Source organism: Capricornis sumatraensis, chromosome 16 (genome assembly GCF_032405125.1).
Source record: "Capricornis sumatraensis isolate serow.1 chromosome 16, serow.2, whole genome shotgun sequence".
NCBI lineage: Eukaryota > Metazoa > Chordata > Mammalia > Artiodactyla > Bovidae > Capricornis > Capricornis sumatraensis.
The window spans coordinates 82,936,799-82,954,804 of NC_091084.1; the positions used below are offsets into that span (position 1 = coordinate 82,936,799).

Here is an 18,006-nt window from a genome sequence, read left to right on the forward strand (position 1 = left end):
GCCTCCTCAGTCTCACTGGTTGCTGCTGTGCCATTTGAGTTAGAACCTTCCCTCCATCTCCCCCAGTTGCCCAAGGTCACCCAGAGAGTTAGCAGGGGAACTGTGAGCAGAACTCAACTTCTTGGACAGGTGGGTCTAGTCTTTTTCACTTCGGTTCTTCCTGAGGTAGTCTCCCCTCTAACAGTAATTCCCTTTGGTATTAAATGATTAGAGCATGCTCTTTCTGTGTAGCTGTTGGTCTTTTATTGGACACTCAAAGAGAGAAGTAGAGGTTATTGATGTGCTGTGAGGGTTGAGACAGAAATGAAAAGGAACATGTAAGCTCAATTTCCACATGGAATTGTCCCACAAAAGGCTCAGACCCAGCTGAGGAGGGTTTGAATTTATTAGTATTTGCTCCAACGAACCTCCAAATTGTCTCCATTTTGGACAACATGACTCCCAGCTCCTGAAAAGGAAGAAGGAGACATGGGTCCAACGATTTGATCACCAAATCATCAAATAATGGATCTGGCTCTCCCAGACCCTTGGAAAAGGAAACGGCACCCCCCTCCACCACGTGTTCTTGCCTGGGAGATCCCACGGACAGAGGAGCCTGGCGGACTGCAGTCCATGGGGTCCCAGAGAGTCAGGCCCGACTGCGAGACAGCACACTCTTACACCCTTGGCGTGTCCCCGAAGCGCACACACTCACACGCGACCGCTCCAGGCGCCTCACTCTGCAGGGCTGTTTCTCGTCCTCTGCCTTACCTTGGGTCAGTGGCTGGCCATTGCTCAGAAGTTTCCAGTAGGTTCTGTCTTTACTACTGGCGCTTATGCCCTGAACAGAGGTGACGAAGGGGCCCCACGAGGTCTCCTCCACTGTGAAGCTGTGGGGAATAGCGAGTTGGTACATGGATTCAGGATGTTCCAAGGCAACTCTCCCATGGGCCCTTCTTTTATGCACCTAAGAATCACTGGGAGATATTACACAGACCTCCTGGCCTTCTTCCCAGATACTTGATTCTGGAGATCTGGGCCAGAACCAGGAATCTGCATGTTTTATCAACATTCTAGGTCATTCTGAGGCAGGCAGTCTACAATCCATGCAGATTATAGAAACGCTGCCCGTGGTTTCTGCCCCTCTCTCCTGCCATAGTAGCCACTTTGCCATCAACGGTTCCTGATCTTCTACCCACGACAGTAACGGTGTGAAGATGCTAAACAGTGCAAGAAAGTGTTAACCAGTTGTCCCAGAGGTACTCAGGAAAAGGAAAGGATAACTTAATAGCTCATGTTTACTTATTAAGAAGTGACATAATTGACCTTTGTTTCATAGTCTTTAGTCAGATTTTTCTATCTTCCTGGGAACACTTGAAAACAGGCTTTGTAAGGACATATACACACAGATACGTATTTTCTTCTATATGATTTCTCTGTTGCATCTTAGAGCATGTTATTAGACACAATAAATGCCAGTTAGGCTTAAGGACCCATTTAAGCCGTATTTTTCAGAGGTGAAGCCAATATCTGCTTTTTAATGTTTAACCTCTCCAGGCCAGGGAGCCTTACCTGAGGAGTCCCTGAATCGCCTATAAGGTGGAGGCGGCCTGGAGAAGCTCCCCCGTCTCTGTGAAACCTCAGATTTAAACGGCAAGTCTTGCACTCACAGATTTAGAGAATGAACTCATGGTTACCAGGGAAAGGGTGGCTAGGGGAGGTGGGGCGGCGTAGACTGAGAGTTTGGGATCGACATGTACATGCTGCTGTGTGTGAAACAGACAGCCAGCAGGGACCTGCTCACAGCATAGGGAGCTCTGCTCAGCAGTCTGTAGTAGCCTAGATGGGAACAGAATTTGCAAAAAAATAGATGCTTTTATGGGTGTCTGAATCACTTTGCTGTACACCTGTAACTAACACGATTGTTAATCAACTGTACTCCAATATAAAACAAGAATACAACAAATGACACATTTCATGCATTTGTTCATTTTCTGGGATGAGAATTCCACTCAGCTGACTTTCAAAGGGGTCAGTGATTAAAAACCAACTAAAACGCACTATTCTAGACACAAAATGTGTGACTCAGATTCTGTTAATTGGAGGAGTTCTGCTGACAGAAGAGAGATCCCTGGTACTTATTTGTCTGTCTATTAATGTCTGCTAAGTGCTGGAAGAGGAAATATTTCCCCTCCCTTTTTAAAATCCATGTGCTGTGCTATGAGGATGAGCAGCGAAGCTACTAACTGAGAAGTGTTTTAAATGTACACTGTACGCTGGTGCGGATGTATTCCTGCTGAGTCATAATCACATTAAATTCCTTAACCTTAGGCTATCTACTGGGCTTCCCTCGTAGCTCAGGTGGTAAAGAACAGCCTGCAATGCAGGAGACCTGGGTTCGATTCCTGGGTTGGGAAGATCCCCCAGAGAAGGGAAAGGCTCCCCACTCCAGTGTTCTGGCCTGCAGAATTCCATGGACTGTGTAGACGTACCGAAATAGAGTCTCGTTTTTCTCCTGAGCAGCCTTCATCACATCGAGGAAGACAGAACCCTTTCTCACGGTGACTTCGGTGTGACTTGTCTTGTTGATTCGCACAGAATATTTGACTAAGATGTTCAAGGGTGCAGTTGTGGGTGTCGCCGTAACAGGCTTTTCAGTGGAGACGTTGAATTTGACTGGCAGAGACAGGAAAGTAGAGGAGAATTATTATTCAGAAGAATGAAAACGATGTCAGAGTCTGCACACCTCTCCAACCCTATGCAACGACTCTTTCCCCGTTAATGCGGAAGAGGGTTTATACCAAGAGCCCGGATCAGCAGTCGGGGGGTGGGGAGTGAGTGGGTATCTGTCAGACAACTAAAGCACAAATCAAAACCCGATACTCACCGGCTGTGGAGGCTTGTGTTTGCCTCAGCTTCCAGCTGTTGCGGCAAACCAGTTGCCCCGTTCCCCGTGCCTCACAGAGGCTCCTGATCTCTTTTTTTTTTTTGCATTGGTGCAGCATACAATAATGCCCCACCCCTTTTCTTTTCTTTTTTTGAGTACTTGCTGATTTTTTTCCTTTTTGTGATTTTAAAAAATAAGCCATTTATTACTGTGCTTGTTTTTGGCTGTGCTGGGTCTTTGCTACTGTGGGCCTCCCTCTAGACACGGTGAGCGGGGTGGCTGCCTCTAGCTGCGAGGTGGCAACGCTCCCTGCTCCTTGCTGTGGCTTCTCTGGTTCTGGCACACGCTCCAGGGCATGTGGGCCCCGGGGGCCGCGGCTCCCAGGCTCCAGAGCACAGGCTCCGAAGTCGCGGTGCGTGGGTGCTCAGCACGTGGGGTCGTCCCGGGCTGGGGACTGAACCCGCGTCTCCTGCACTGGCAGGCGGATCCCATACAACTGAGCCACCAGGGGAACCCCCGGGCCTTTTAATTTTTTACTGAAGTATTGACACACAACGTTGTGTTAGTTTCACAGGTAAAACATGCCTCGACATTTATATACATGAGGAATCGATCAGCACTGGGACTCTAGTAACCATCTGTCACCATACAAAGTTACTACAATAGCATTGACTGTATTCTGGATGCTGTACACTATATTGCCATGAAGCATTTATTTTATGACAGGAAGTCTGTCTCCTAGCATCCTTCCCCTAGTTTTCCCAACCCCTGCCTTTTTAGTTGTTAACATTTATAGAGAGCATTACGTGCCAGGCGCTGTGTGCTAACTATTTGGCATGAATTATCTTATTCAGTCCTTACTAGTGCCTGTTGCATACGTTGTCATTGGCATCTCTTACAGTAGAAAACTTTTAAGCTTAGGGTTTTGTCCAAGTTCCCTAAACCCATACGTGGCTGAATCAGAAATGACCAAGACTGAAGGAAAAGTCTCCCTTCTTTATACCTTGTTGCAAAATCAGTGGTTTGATTAATGGTTCAAGCTGTGATTTCCTTATAACACTGCCACATTATTTCCCATTGACGTCACGTCTCTGGGTGCTCATGCATCGAGCCCAATGAAAAGCCGGAGACGTTACACTTTTTAGGTTGGGAATGATGCTCAGAAAATCTCTCTGTATCCAGCAGTCAGAAAGCACCCCTTGAGAGACTGACACCCTTTAGTCACTTTCCAGCTGGCTTCATGGCAAAGAATCTGCCTGCCAATGCAGGAGACACAAGAGATGCTAGTTTAATCCCTGGGCAGGGAAGATCCCCTGGAGCAGGAAATGGCAACTCACTCCAGCATTCTTGCCTGGGAAATTACATGAACAGAGGAGCCTGGTGGGCTACAGTCCAGGGGGTCCCAAAGAGTGGGATACGACTCAGCAAGCACGTTTATCCGTTAATCAGTGCTGCCTTGTTGTCAGTGTTTGAACCAGGAACAGCGTCTACTACCCTAATAAGGACAAATCCTCTGGCAGGTTTGGTCTCTGATGGCATGGAGGGCTGCGTTTTGTCTGGGAACTGTTATACTGTTCCCAGACAGGTTTAACTGGTTCCTTCTGGTTCCCAGGGACATCTCAGCCTTACACACTTCGGGTGTTATGCTGAAAGGCAAAACTGTTCATTAGTGCTATACCTGGATTGTGGCCACAAGAAGGGCTGATGACATCCAGATAGGTCTTTCCCATCAAGGCAGATAAGATCTGGGCTGCAGCAATCGGCATGTAAAATACTCCCTGAGAAATGTTGTCAAATACTGCGTGCAGAGTTTCTCGGCAATTTCTTTCATTTTTGTAATAGTCCGATGAGACAAACAGAGCCTAGTGTGTGTGCGTGTGAGAGAGAGAGAGAGAGAAAGATGGGGAGAGAATGAGAATGAATGGGAGAGACTTCACATTGTGGGAAAGCTTGAATCTAATTTGGCAAATCTTGTTTGTACATTGACTACATGGGAACCACCTTAGACTGCTAAGGTACCTTTCAAGAAGCTTATAAGCTAGTTTGGGTGGGGAGGTGGGGATTGTCTAATCACTCAAGCTTTCATAGCATCAATGAGAACAGTCTTTCTCTACCGTATTCACTCTTTATTGCTGACACTGAAACCATACGAGATAGTCTTAACTATGAGATAGTGTTAACCAAATAGGTTTAACAGATTCGTGTAAAGGAATCCCTAAGATGAAGGCCCTAAGACCGGTGTCTCCAACCCCCAGCCCCACCCTGGGGGCCGCACCGCAAGGGGTGAGCAGCGGGCACATCAGGGAAGCTTCCCTTACCCCTCCCCAGCGCCCACCTTACCTCCTGAACCTCCGCCTGCGTTACTGTCTGAACTGCGCCGCCCCCACTCCCGCAGAAAAATGGAATTGTCTTCCATGAAACTGGCCCCTGGTGCCGAAAAGGTCGGGGACCTCTGCCCTAAGAGAAGGGCTTCCCTGGGGGCTCAGCTGGGACAGAAGCTGCCCGCAGTGCGGGAGACCTGGGTTTGATCGCTGGGTTGGGAGGAGCCCCGGAGGAGGGCACGGCGGCCCACTCCGGTGTTCTGGCCTGGAGAATCCCGTGGACAGAGGAGCCTGGCGGGCTACAGCCCGCGGGCTTGCAGAGTCGGACGCGACTGAGCGGCTAAGCGCGGCGCAGGCCTGAGAGGCGCCCGGCAGCGGGTCTTCCTGAAGGGGAAGAGCTCTCACGCACCAGCGCGGCGGCGGGAGGCCCGGCAGACAAGGCGGAGGCGAGCAGGGCCCGCAGCGGCCGCGGCGGCTCGGCAGGGACAGGCGGAGGCGAGCGTGCGGCCGAAGCGGGCAGCGTAGGCACGGCCAGGGCCGGCCTGCTGTGGCGAGAGTGTCTGAGTTTCAGTAAGACCCCCAGAGGATGCCTCTTGGCTTCGGAGGACCGGTGTAGAGAGGACACGCGGCAGCCAGCCTGGAGAAGAGCGTCGGAGCCGGGCCGGCAGAGCCTGAAGGTCCTGGGGTGGTTGCTGGACAGTGGGAAGCCTAAGAGGTTCTTGAATGGAAACTCTCCAGGCAGCAGGCGTAAACTGGACTCAAGGGCAGCATGACAGGGTAGGGAAATTTAAGAGGGTATTAATTAATTTCCTGGGAAATCCCACGGACGGAGGAGGCCGGGGGCTACAGTCCATGGGGTCGAAAGAGTTGGACAGGATTCAATGGCTAAACAACGGCAAGAGTAAGACAAGGAAGGTGGGCTGAGCTTGAAGACACTGGTCTGTAGTCTCTCGAGGAAGGACAGTTCCCCTCTCCATCTTTTCTTGAAGACTCTTGAAGGTAACCAAGTGGTCAGTCAGGGTTGTTTTTTTTTTTTTTTTGGTGAGTTATTAAAAACGGCACAAAAAGAAAACTCGTTAGGGACTTCTCTGGTGGTCCAGGGGCTAACGCTCCGTGGGGTGGAGTGGTTGAAACCCCATGCTCTGAATGCACGGGGCACAGGTTTGACCCCTGGTCTGGGAATTAAGATCCCACATACTTTGGGGCATGGCCAAAAAATAAATAAAAATTAAACAGGTCATCCTAAAAAATCTCATCACATTCTATCTTCTTTTATAAACAGTGTGGGGGGTAAGCAGCTCTTGATCCTGCCACGGATGAACACCACCTGTAGGCTGACCAAGACCGAGCCCTCGTGCCACACCTGAGCTTGTGTACTACCGACTGGTGTGGGGTGCGAGCACGCTCCACACCTGAGCTTGTGTACTACCGACTGGTGTGGGGTGCGAGCACGCTCCACACCTGAGCTTGTGTACTACCGACTGGTGTGGGGTGCGAGCACGCTCCACACCTGAGCTTGTGTGCTACCGACTGGTGTGGGGTGCGAGCACGCTCCACACCTGAGCTTGTGTACTACCGACTGGTGTGGGACGCGAGCACGCTCCACACCTGAGCTTGTGTACTACCGACTGGTGTGGGACGCGAGCACGCTCCACACCTGAGCTTGTGTACTACCGACTGGTGTGGGATGCGACATGCTCCACACCTGAGCTTGTGTACTACCGACTGGTGTGGGGTGTGAGCATTAGTGCTTTCTAAAAGCTCCTCTCCTCTAGGTAACTCAGATGCGCACCCAGAACAGGAAGCCACTGCTCTATGTTAATCTCTAGCATAGCGAGTGTGATAAAGAAGAGCAGCAACACGGACAGCCTTTAAGACCGGACCCTTATTCACATCATCATCAACCTTGTCGTTTTTCTGCAGGAGCCCGGTGCCGCTGGGCTGAACACTCTGATCTTCCTGAATGACGGGATGCACCTCTGTGCTTTCGTTCTTGCTTCTTCTCTCCCTATGAAAATCCTCTTGTACCGGGTCAGCCTGGCAGACCCCAATTCATACCAAAGACTTGGTGAAAGCCCTTTTTCCCGTGTGCTTTTCCTCATCTCTTCTTGTATCTACCCCTTAGCGTTGAGCTGCTCAGTGACTAAACTCAGGAATACATCCTTGGTCTTCAAAGAACACACATAGGACAGTGCAAGCACTGAGTGTGAGTTCTGACACCAACTATTTTGGCCCCACCGCCTCTCCATCCCTCTTGGGCTTTGCTCTGTTAGGCGACTGACTGGTACTCTGTGATTCATGCTCTTAGTCTAGGAAATGGAGGTAATAATTCTTTCTGCATTGGGTGGTTGTGCATTAGTGACTTTATGTCAAGAATTATCAGCTGCTGTTACTGCCTCTGCTACGTCTTATTTCCATAACAATAACGTGATTTGGGAGGTAAGACAAAACACTGACCAATGAATGGTATGTGGTAAAGCGGGAAATGACGTGTTAAAGAGCAACAAAGCAGATTGCAGTAGGCACCAGCATTGAATGCAGGCAGGAAAGCCGCAGAGAAACCCTGGGTGTGGAGAGTGAGGAGAGGGGTGCACTTCAGGCGGGCGGGGAATCGTGATTAAAACAAAGGCAGGCGGGTAGTGAGTCCTCAGGAGACCGAGAGGGAAGGAGGAAGGTGCTGCCTTCTGCCGCGACCCCGTTCTCTGTCTCCTGGTTCGCCTTCTGACTTACCTGCATAGCCTCTCCCGTGCTAAATATGTTTCCAAGGAGGCCCTGGTTTCCCTCGGCCTGGATCTTGTTTGCCAGCGATGCTACGTAACCACTGATTTTACGCTTTGTGCTCGCGGTCATCTTCTTTTGTGTATCCCTCCGCACACACGTCAGAGCGAGAACAGCCATCGCTCCGGTATCTGTCAGGAAGCAAAACACCGGTGACCGAGTGACTAACCCTCCTGGGTGCACCCTGGACTGAGTGGTTTCCTGGTACGTGGGACTTTCAAAACGAACCATAGGAGGCCTCCAGGCAGAACGGGGTGCTTGGTCATGCTAGTTAACGATGCAAGAGAGGAATTTCCAGATGCCGTAGCCAGCCTCTCGCCCTGACCTCTCAAGTATGTCGAGATTCCTTCCTTACGTGGGTAGCCGCGAGCCTTGCACGCAGGAACTCACATCTTGGTCATAGAAACACAGTCGGTTTGTCGGTGCAAACACACAGTCTCCTTTTAGGTCGTGGGTGTTCTCATCTTTTTCATCTTTCAGCCACGTTGGCAAAGAAATTGAGAAAACCGAGGATGATACACCAAACAAAAATGTCTCCACCTTTCCAAGTTTTTCATTAGACTGATTTGCAAATAGCACTTAGGAGAACTGTTTATTCAATAAACACCCTTAATGGGGAGGATGTGGCAAGAGATGAGAAGAGTGAGGATAAGACCTGTTTTTCTGGCTCATTTCTTGGTTCCTTCTGTTTTCTTTAGGTCTGCTGCCTTCCCTCTCATAGAAAGAGAAACATAAGAAATTCACATTCTCCTTATTACTCTGAGACACTGGATGGTGACTTTCTTAGAGCTTCTTGGAGAAAAATGAGTTTGTGGATCTGTCTAAAAGGGACTCCTTTTTGGATGTGTAAGCTGATCCCGTGGGAAATTTCTGGTCCTTTTCCATGATGGATACACACCTTATTGATCAAAATATTGCTTCTTACCACTGGGGAGAGTGTACTGTGCAAGTAAGCCCAGGCATCCAAATGATTCCAGTGGGTTAGAGAAAGATGCCAGGTTGAGATAGGTGAATTCCACTGCATTCCCTTTCTCTAACATTTATGCTTCCTAAGATATCTTATCTGATAATCCTCATGATCTATCCTCATTTTACAAGTGGGAAAATTAAAGTTGAGCGCTAACATCCATTGGCTACTCAGAGAAAAGGGGGAGAAGGAACTGGGCCCTTTTACTGTACTGCACATCTACAGAGAGGCTTGGAAACCATCCAATATCCATTCTTCGAAAAAGTCCTCTTCTGGGAAGACTAAGGTAGCGAGGAAAGAACGAACTCCAGCGCTTATCGGTAGGAAACTACGAGGGACAAGGCTTCCTGGTGCCCATGTCCTTGAAGCCAAGGGGACTGGGTTTAATGACTTACCTACTGAGAACTGGTCCTCAAAATAATAGTTCTTATTTTCAGGAGTGAAGTAATAAGTCACACTGGTGATTGAGTAGCTCCCGTTGAACAGACACAAGGCCAACAGGGCCAGACTGAGCTGGTAATAGTTAGTCAGTGGGCTGCCGCCGTGCGCCTCTGTCAGGGAGGGAAGGCACAGCTTATTCACGCAGGTGGTCCTGGAACAGTACATTTTAAGCTTCTTTCTACTTACTCTGTCTCCAGTTCTTTACATTTAAAGAGAGGCGAATAAGCGAGGCGAGAGATTGCTCAGAGAAACAGCAAGCTTGAGGCATTTAAAGGCTTTTAAGGTCCACCAAAGGCTTCCCTGGTGGCTCAGACAGTACGGAATCTGCCTGCAATGCGGGAGACCGGGGTTAGATCCCTGGGTCAGGAAGGTCCCCTGGAGAAGGGAACAGTTTCCCGCTCCAGTCTTCTTGCCTGGAGAATCGCATGGACAGAGGAGCCTGGCGGGCTCCTCCACGGGGTTGCAGTGTCAGACACGCGTGAAGAGCTAACACTTCCACTTTCAAGGGCCACCAAGCTCAGCTCCTCTCCTTGCACTTCATGCCTCAGGAAGGTTGGCATCAAAGAGATGAAAGTGCTCTTCTCCCAGCAATCCCACTCCTGGGCATGTACCCTGAGAAAACACTGATTCAGAAAGATCTGTGCACCCCAGCGTTCGCTGCAGCCCTCTTTACAGTCGCCAGGACGCAGAAGCCAGCTGACAGAGGCATGCAGAAAGAAGGCATGGTGCACATGCTCAATGGAATATTACTGAGCCGCCGAGAAGAGCAGAGCAGGGCCCTCTGCAGCAACGTGCGTGGGCCTAGGGGTTCTCACGCTGAGTTAAGTCGGCACAGAGGCAAGCGGCGTATCCGACCGCTTATGTGTGGGATCTGAGGAGAAGGTACAGACGAACTTAGTCACAGAGCGGAAGCGGAGTCACAGGCGTAGAAAAGAAGCTTATGGCCACGCCCAGGGGTAGAGGTGGGGAGGGATAAATGGAGGCTGGGGCCGACATACGGACAGCCACACCCCACTCCGGGCGACCCCAGGGACTGTGGCCTCTGTCTGTGGGATTCTCCAGGCAAGCGTACTGGGGCAGCAGCAGCGAGACTGCACCCAGGCCTGGCACACGGTGTGTGCCCAGTCGCTCAGTCCTGTCCGAGTCTTCACGGCCCCCTGGACTGGAGCCCTCCAGGCTCCTCTGTCCTTGGGATTTTCTAGGCAAGAATACCGGAGTGGGTTGCCAGTTCCTTCTCCGAGATTAAGCCATGTCTCCTGCGTTGCAGGCTGGTTCTTTCCCGTATGAGCTACCAGCCCATCTCCACACTGCTGTATGCAGAATAGATGACGAATACGGACCTGCTGTGTAGCACAGGAGAGCCCGCTCCGCACTCTGTAATGGCCTGCATAGGAGAAGAGTCTAAAAGAAGAGTGGGCAGATGGCTATTAATATAGAACCAATTCACTCTGCTGTACACCTGAAACTAAACCAATATGACACATCCACCACACTCCAATAAAGATTAAAGAAACGCTATCTGGATGTTCAGATGGTTACAGAGCAAGAACTGAAACCCAGGAGTGCGTCTCACTAGCAGCCGCGACACTCAGCCTGTGTTTCGGCGCCTTTGCCATCTTTGTTCTTGTACCAGAATCATTAAGCGTACACTTTGGTACTTATGACACAATGTCTCATCTTGATCAGCTATTTCTGGTGTAATTTGTTCAAAAGCCAAGCTTCTGCAGAGACCTGTGACCTGTGTGTTTGCATGTGGGAGTGTGTATTTATCATCCAGTGCAAGGTAAGCTTGACGTAGGGTCAATGCTTAATTGAACATATTGGAAAAGAAAACTCGAGATACATCTGAAAGAAAGAAGGGACAGTGGTCTCCAAAGGTGCAGTGGGATGAGTGGAGGGAGGAAGAGAAGGAGCGAGCAGCCGGAAACTGCATGCAGCTCTCAACCAGTGCAGGAGAGACAACGGCATCCAGGGCCTCTGAGCGTGTGATTCTCACCCATGTTCTGAATTTCTGCTTGGAATTTGACTCCAAGTTTGCTAACCAGATGAGCACCATGTATAAACTCTCTATCCTGATTTTCACATGCTCCCAAAGCCAGAATATCCAAGGCAAGCTGTCCCGAGGTTAAGTCCATCTCTGAAAAGGAAAGCATTCAAGTTAAACGAGGTGCATGCGCGTGATGTTTTTGCCGCCTGCCTTCCTTGCGATTTATATTGCTGTCGCTGTTCTGTCCTGTTCTACTCTTTACTAATGTTTTATTGTCCTCTTCTCTATCCCCCCAGAGCCTTTCCTAGCAGAGCTGTATAAATGCAACCGAGATCTTAGTCTTTCCCATGAAGTTGCAGGCTCTTTTAGGGATCAAGAAATCCTTGAACGAAGAATAGAGATAGATAAATAATAAAGCCTTGGGATCTTCCTCCTTGAGGGCGCCATCTCACCAGGATAGGAATAATCGACTTGTATTTAAAATATCCAAATTCTCAGGCTTCTCCTATCCTCACAGTAGTATCGTTGGGTAGGGAGGGGTGGCTGTGTCTTCCCCTTATACTCAGTGTTGAAATGAGAGTTTCAGTGTGGACTCGGGTCTCAATTCTAGTCGGTATCTCCGCAACTCCGTGGTCACCTCGCTGCTGTCAGCTTCCTTGGTTGTGGCCCACGCTCTTGTCTGGTCCTGAACTCAACTTAATGACGTAAATCTTAATGGATGAGCATGTATGATTTCTTTTGCTTTTCCTATTTTCAGGGCCCAAAGAAGGAAAGCTTCACTCTACAGTAAGCGGCAGGGGGTTGAGGATTTGAGGTACTTTTTGTCACCTCAATTAAAAAAATTTTATGTGAACTGTATTTTGAGGAAACCCCACTACATACTTGGACTAGATATTTTTTGAAAATTAGGTGACATTGGTTTATAACATTATATAAGCTTCACGTGCACAATGTTTTATTTCTACTTCTGTTCATCTCAGGTTTTCTACAGCTAAGATGGATGCACCAGGGAGGACCTGGACACACAATTTTTAGGACTCACTGGAGATCGTCTTTATAGATGGGTAAGCCTTTCCCTAAATGTTCTGGGGAATATAGGCGCTCACCTCTGCTATTTATGTCTTCTTTGATTTGTCCACTCAGCTGCTGTTCTAGCCTTTGACTCTTAATCCCAACAAGTCTGAAGGTCAACAGGACGTTGGCATCTTGGAACCGTTCGGTGTACTTTGAGTTCAGCATCGTGTTTATCAGAGGTTTTATATGCCAGAAGTTGGTTTCATTTACCCCTGTGGAAGGGAGAGAGGAAATAAGAAGCACACACATAGAATATTAGGGCTAAGAGCAGGAATGATGCTAAAATATTTAGTAGCAGGTGTGGCATAGACACAGACCCACTTGGTGGCCACTGGTGATGTTGCTGGAATGAGACAGGGCGGTCTGGAGCCCCACTCTGCCATGTATTGCTTCTTTGCCAACCAGCATGTTAACGCTTAAACAACTGGATCAGCCTTACCGATGCACACCTTCCAAGTCCCCGCCTGCAACCCAGTCTGCTTTCTGGATTCAGTCGTCCTCTCCTCCATCTTCTTCTTATTCACCTGGGTTAATGCTGACAAGAAGAAGAGAGAAGAGAAAGAAGGCGAAAGTTCTCCCTGTCGTTAGTGATTGACCCCAGAGCTGCATTGCCTGATTGCCCAGCTGGCCAGGCATCAAGATCAAGGCATTATTCAGCAGGGAGGACCCTTTGAAAAACCTTGCAGTTTTAGCCTACAATGTGTCCAAGTCCCAGGGGCAAGGATGGAGGGAGTCCTTCTATACTGTGGAATTAAAAAGAGAATCCAGAGCTCCCAAGAAACCTGGAGGAGAAGAGTTAACCATCACTGAAAATATTTCTCAGCGTACTTTGACCATCACCTAAGAAAATCCTTCCCATCTCCAGATTATCTCATGGGCTTGGGGAATAGTGAAACGAACGCGAACCTTGGGCTCAGGAAGATCTTTCCTGCGGTCTTCACTCCTTAACTTGTAACTGGGGGTGAGTTATGTAACTTTCCTGACTTCAAGAAGTCAAGAAACAGCCAAAGAGAATGGACAAGAAACCACCGAATAAGCTGGAAGATGCTGTATGCGCTGTCACTCCTAGCTCAGCTCGAATTTCTGTCACTGTCCTTAGCGAGTCCAGGAAATGTTATTTTTCTTGCCCACCTGCCTTTAATAGAGAGAGTTAGGAAGATCTGAACAGAGTGATTGAAAAAGGTCATGGTTTGTTACGGGCATACTTGGACAATTGTGAGTCACCTCTGAGATTCGGCTCAGCAGATTTTTTGGCACTGAAATAGACTTCTTTAGTTCCTGGTAAAGGAACAACTCAGGTCAAATTCCTTAACTACTAAAAGCAAAGTTAATTATTTTGTACTGTGAATGAAACCTCAAAAGCCTGATGGAGAAACCCTCTTCTTATGCCACAACTGAGGAAAAGACAGGCCAGGAGAAAGAATTAAGAGCTGGCAGACTCTGAGCTTTCATCTTTCCGCCGTGGGATGGATTTCTTCCTGTAGGCTAGAGAGATCAGGGAGATATAGCTGCAGCTGGTGCCACACAGTAGCATCACCTCTGGCCTGGTTTGAAGCTCAATTCCATGGTAAAGAATTCCAACAGAGAAATTATGAACTTGTGAGCTATATACTACTTTAAGGAATCACCTGCTTCAACAACCTTCTTTGGTTATTCTTCATTTATGAATGAAGCTAAAATGATTCATGGGACTTCCCTGTCAGTCCAGTGGTTAAAATTCTGTGCTTCCAAAGCAGAGCGTCCAGGTTCGATTCCTGGCCAGGGAACTAGATCCCACATGCCACCACTAAGACCCAGCACAGCCAAATAAACACACAAATAAACGTTAAAAAAGCACTGGTTCATTCAGGTACTAAGCGGTCACACTAGACCTGAGGCCAGCTTTTCCGTTAGTCACTCAGTATTTTTTAATAGAACCAGACAGTCTCTGGAGCCTCTACCCAAAGGAGAGATGATGGGTTTTTACCCATGTCCCGTGGGGAAGAGTTAAAAAGAGGAAGATGTGCAGCTTAGAAGATCTAACTCGGTCAGGACAAGAGAGCAATCTTCATTATTTGAAAGACATTATTAACATTACTTTTTTCTTTGTAGTTACAAGGAGTTAACCCCAAACCTTTGGGTTGAACTTCTTAAAAATAGATTGTATCTCAAAGTCACAAGATATCTTTCCATGATGTGAAAACTTGTCTGAGGTCATGAATTTTCTGTTCTTAAAAATGAAAGAGAAAAGACAGTTCCTTGACAGGGCTGTTGTGGTAGAAAGGATCTTAGCCTAGGAAGAAGAGCGGAACAAGTTAATACTGGATCTCTGAGCCCTCTTAGAATAACATGCATCGTAGAACTGTCCCCCCCACCTCCTGTCACCCTTTACGTCGCTCATAGAGCCCAGCGGCATCCAGCATTGGAACCGGGCCTTTTCTCAGGTAACTACACAGTAGCCTCCAGGAGACTACCATAGCTCAAAATGCTCAAAGTTGAGAGCAACTTTAGCTCAAAGCACACTCACCGTGCATCTGGCATAGTTGACTGGGAATAAGAGAGAAGACTAGCAGCCCCGTTAGGGCGAGCTGGCGTGACGGTCTCATCTCTCCAGCCGTGCTCAGGAGTGGTGAGGCTGGGCTGGCTCTTTATGGGTGATGGACGGAGGGCACTGGGAGCTCCTCCTTCTGTTTGGCTCAATCTCTTTCACTCAAGCAAATATTGAGTAATGTCAGGAGGTGCGGTCAAGTGCATTTGCCCAAATAACGTAATAAACCAGGAAGACTTGAAAGGTATGGCTAGGGAGAATGAGGAAATAATGTTTCTTTGTTTCCCATCTTAAACCATTAGGGTTCAAATTCCTTTCAGTCCAATGAGAATAAATTATGTGAATGACTGTTTTCAGTGATGTTCCCTCTTTCCCATTTCACTCTGTATGTATAAGCAAATTATGTCTCCTGAGAGATTAAATGTGATGGGGGCAGGGCTTACAACATTTAAAAATGGAAGCAGAAGTTGTGATTCTGAAGTTGGAACAGGCAGGACGGGGGAGCTTGGCATATGGGAAGGTCTTTGGCATAGTTCTTTTTTTCAGTTGTTAAAAAATTTTAGGCATAGTGGTTTTTGACCTAAGATTTTTCTTTTTCCCCAAGAGTTTCCCCTGAGAGTTTTCTGGCCCAGGAGGAACACATTGAGATATACATCAGCTGTGGATTTTGAATGTACCAGGAAGGATGCTACATGCTGTGTGTAAGAAATGTCCATCCTAGTTCTTCCAAAACTATTAACGAATCCTCTGGCTTTAAAATGCTTGCTCAGGGTCAGCAAGGTGGTGAATACAAAGTCTCTGATATATACCCCCACAGAAATGGTAATTTTAGCAGTCATTCATGGACAAAAGTTCCTACCTGAAAACTTTAGGTTTCAGGTAGGATGTTGTAAAACCCCCGTGGAGTCCTCGAGGAGGGCTGTATTGAGAAAGCAAACCAAAGGAAACGGACTTGAGTTTCCAAAGAAGCAGGTAAACGTGACACCACCAGACGAACCGGTAAATAGCCCTGACGGACGCATGCGAAACACAGGCAGGAAGAAGCGCCTTGACGGGATGTATGCGAAACACAGGCAGGAAGAAGCGCCTTGACGTTGGTCTTGGCAATGATTTGTTTGGATGTGACACCAAGAGCATAAATAGTAGAAAGGAAAATAAACGAGCAGGACTATGTCAAACTGAAAAGCTTTTGCACAGCAAAGGAAATTGGGCAAAATGAGGAGGCAGCCTAGAGAATGGGAGGGAAGTGCTCATTAGATGCTTTCCATCTCATTAGGCTGCCGTTGCTGCCGGTCAGTCGCTGTGCTGTGTCTGACTCTGTGACCCCATGGAGCATAGCACACCAGGCTCCTCTGTCCTCCGCAGTCTCCAGGAGTTTGCTCAAATTCATGCCCATTGAGTCAGTGATGCCATCTAGTCATCTCATCCTCTGCTGCCACTGTCTCCTTTTGCCCTCAATCTTTTTCAGCATCAGTCTTTTCCAATAAGTCAGCTCTTTGCATCAGGTGGCCAAAGTATTATAGCTTCAACTTCAGCAATAGTCCTTTCAATGAATATTCAGTGTTGATTTCCTTTAGGATTGACTAGTTTGATCTCCTTTGCCATCGAAGGGACTCTCAAGAGTCTTCTCCAACACCACAGTTCGAAAGCATCAGTTTTTTGGCACTTAGCCTTCTTTATGGTCCAATTCTCACATCTGTACATGACTCCTGGAAAAACCATAGCTTTGACTAGATGGACCTTTGTCAGCAATGTAATGTCTCTGATTTTTAAACCTAAATGCTGTCTAGGTTTGTCATAGCTTTTTGTTATGAAAAACAGCATGGTATTTTTTTGTTTTGTTTTTAATTTAAATTTATTTATTTTAATTGGAGGTTAATTACTTTACAATATTGTATTGGTTTTGCCATACATCAACATGAATCTGCCACGGGTGTACACGTGTTCCCCATCCTGAACCCCCCTCCCACCTTCCTCCCCATACCATCCCTCTGGGTCATCCCAGTGCACCAGCCCCAAGCATCCAGTATCCTGCATCGAACCTGGACTGGCGATTCGTTTCATATGATATTATACATGTTTCAAGGCCATTCTCCCAAATCATCTCACCCTCTCCCTCTCCCACAGAGTCCAAAAGACTGTTCTATACATCTGTGTCTCTTTTGCTGTCTCGCATACAGGGTTATTGTTACCATCTTTCTAAATTCCATATATATGTGTTAGTATACTGTATTGGTGTTTTTCTTTCTGGCTTACTTCACTCTGTATGATAGGCTTTTTCTTAAGAAATCAAAGATAGAACTATTATCTGGTTCAGCAATCTCAGTTTGGGGTATACAGCCACAGGAAAAGAAATCAGTATTGTGACAGAACTCAGGCTCTGTTGCTTGTTGCTCAAGAAACCTTACTGAGAGACAAGTGTTGGGTAAAGGAAAAGTAGCTTTATTTTAAGGAAGTTTGCAACCTGGGGAGATGGTGGACTACTGTCCAAAAGAACCAACTCCCAACCCCCCAGGTGTCATCCGGGATTTACAGAAGAAGGGAAGCGGGAAATGGCTGCAGGCCACGTGCTGGGGCTACGCTGCTCTTCTCATCACGAGATGCCTTGCTGATGTTGGGACCGAGTGTGGCCTTTACACTGTCCAGATCAGCACATCTGTTCTAGGGGCCAGTGGTCGTATATTTCCCGAAAAACAGGAGCAAAGGAAGAAAGAGAGCAAGAAGGTCTTAAGTGAAACAGGAACCAGTCCGCCAAACCCCTGAGCTTTAACTATTAGCAATTCTTCGTTTGTGAAACAAGCATGATTACTGTACCTCAAAGTGATATCTGTATCCCCATGTTCTTTGCAGCATTGTGGACGATAGCCAGGATCATGGCATCAACCTAAGTGTCTGTCAACTGATGAATGAATAAAGAAACTGTGGTACACGCACACACACACACACGCACACACACATGTACACACGTGCACACACACATGCACACGCACACAGACACGCACACAGACACATATGCACACATGCGCGCGCACACACGCACACACA

At 47.8% G+C, this 18,006-nt stretch overlaps 1 protein-coding gene across 4 annotated transcripts; it reads right to left on the reverse strand.

The window, feature by feature from the left end:
* Nucleotides 1-248: 248 nt before the first annotated feature.
* TCN1 (transcobalamin 1) lies at nt 249-15,060 on the reverse strand. 4 transcript variants are annotated; one of them, XM_068988353.1, is made up of 10 exons: nt 14,941-15,060; nt 12,874-12,969; nt 12,467-12,646; nt 11,370-11,510; nt 9,328-9,483; nt 7,918-8,096; nt 4,545-4,728; nt 2,472-2,655; nt 751-869; nt 249-448 (listed from the first exon to the last, which is right to left on the reverse strand). In XM_068988353.1, exons 1-10 carry the CDS (start codon nt 15,017-15,019, stop codon nt 387-389), a joined length of 1,380 nt encoding a protein of 459 aa, XP_068844454.1. In that variant the 5' UTR covers nt 15,020-15,060; the 3' UTR covers nt 249-386. The 4 variants fall into 4 exon arrangements, with proteins under 4 accessions (XP_068844454.1, XP_068844455.1, XP_068844453.1 ...); XM_068988354.1 differs by lacking the exon at nt 12,874-12,969 and having other exon boundaries at nt 4,560-4,728; nt 14,941-15,019; XM_068988352.1 differs by lacking the exon at nt 249-448 and having other exon boundaries at nt 458-869.
* Between the last annotated feature and the right edge of the window lie 2,946 nt (nt 15,061-18,006).

What these genes read in the sequence shown, in the direction of transcription:
- TCN1 (XM_068988352.1), bottom strand. Translation starts at nt 15,019, where the DNA reads ATGAGACCGTCACGCCAGCTCGCCCTAACGGGGCTGCTAGTCTTCTCT. An exon ending in AGAAGACATAAATAGCAGAG is followed by an intron (nt 11,511 to 12,466) that starts GTGAGCGCCTAT and finishes TTTCCTTTTCAG; the next exon opens with AGATGGACTTAACCTCGGGA. An exon ending in TGAGGACCAGTTCTCAGTAG is followed by an intron (nt 8,097 to 9,327) that starts GTAAGTCATTAA and finishes GCTTCCTGACAG; the next exon opens with ATACCGGAGCGATGGCTGTT.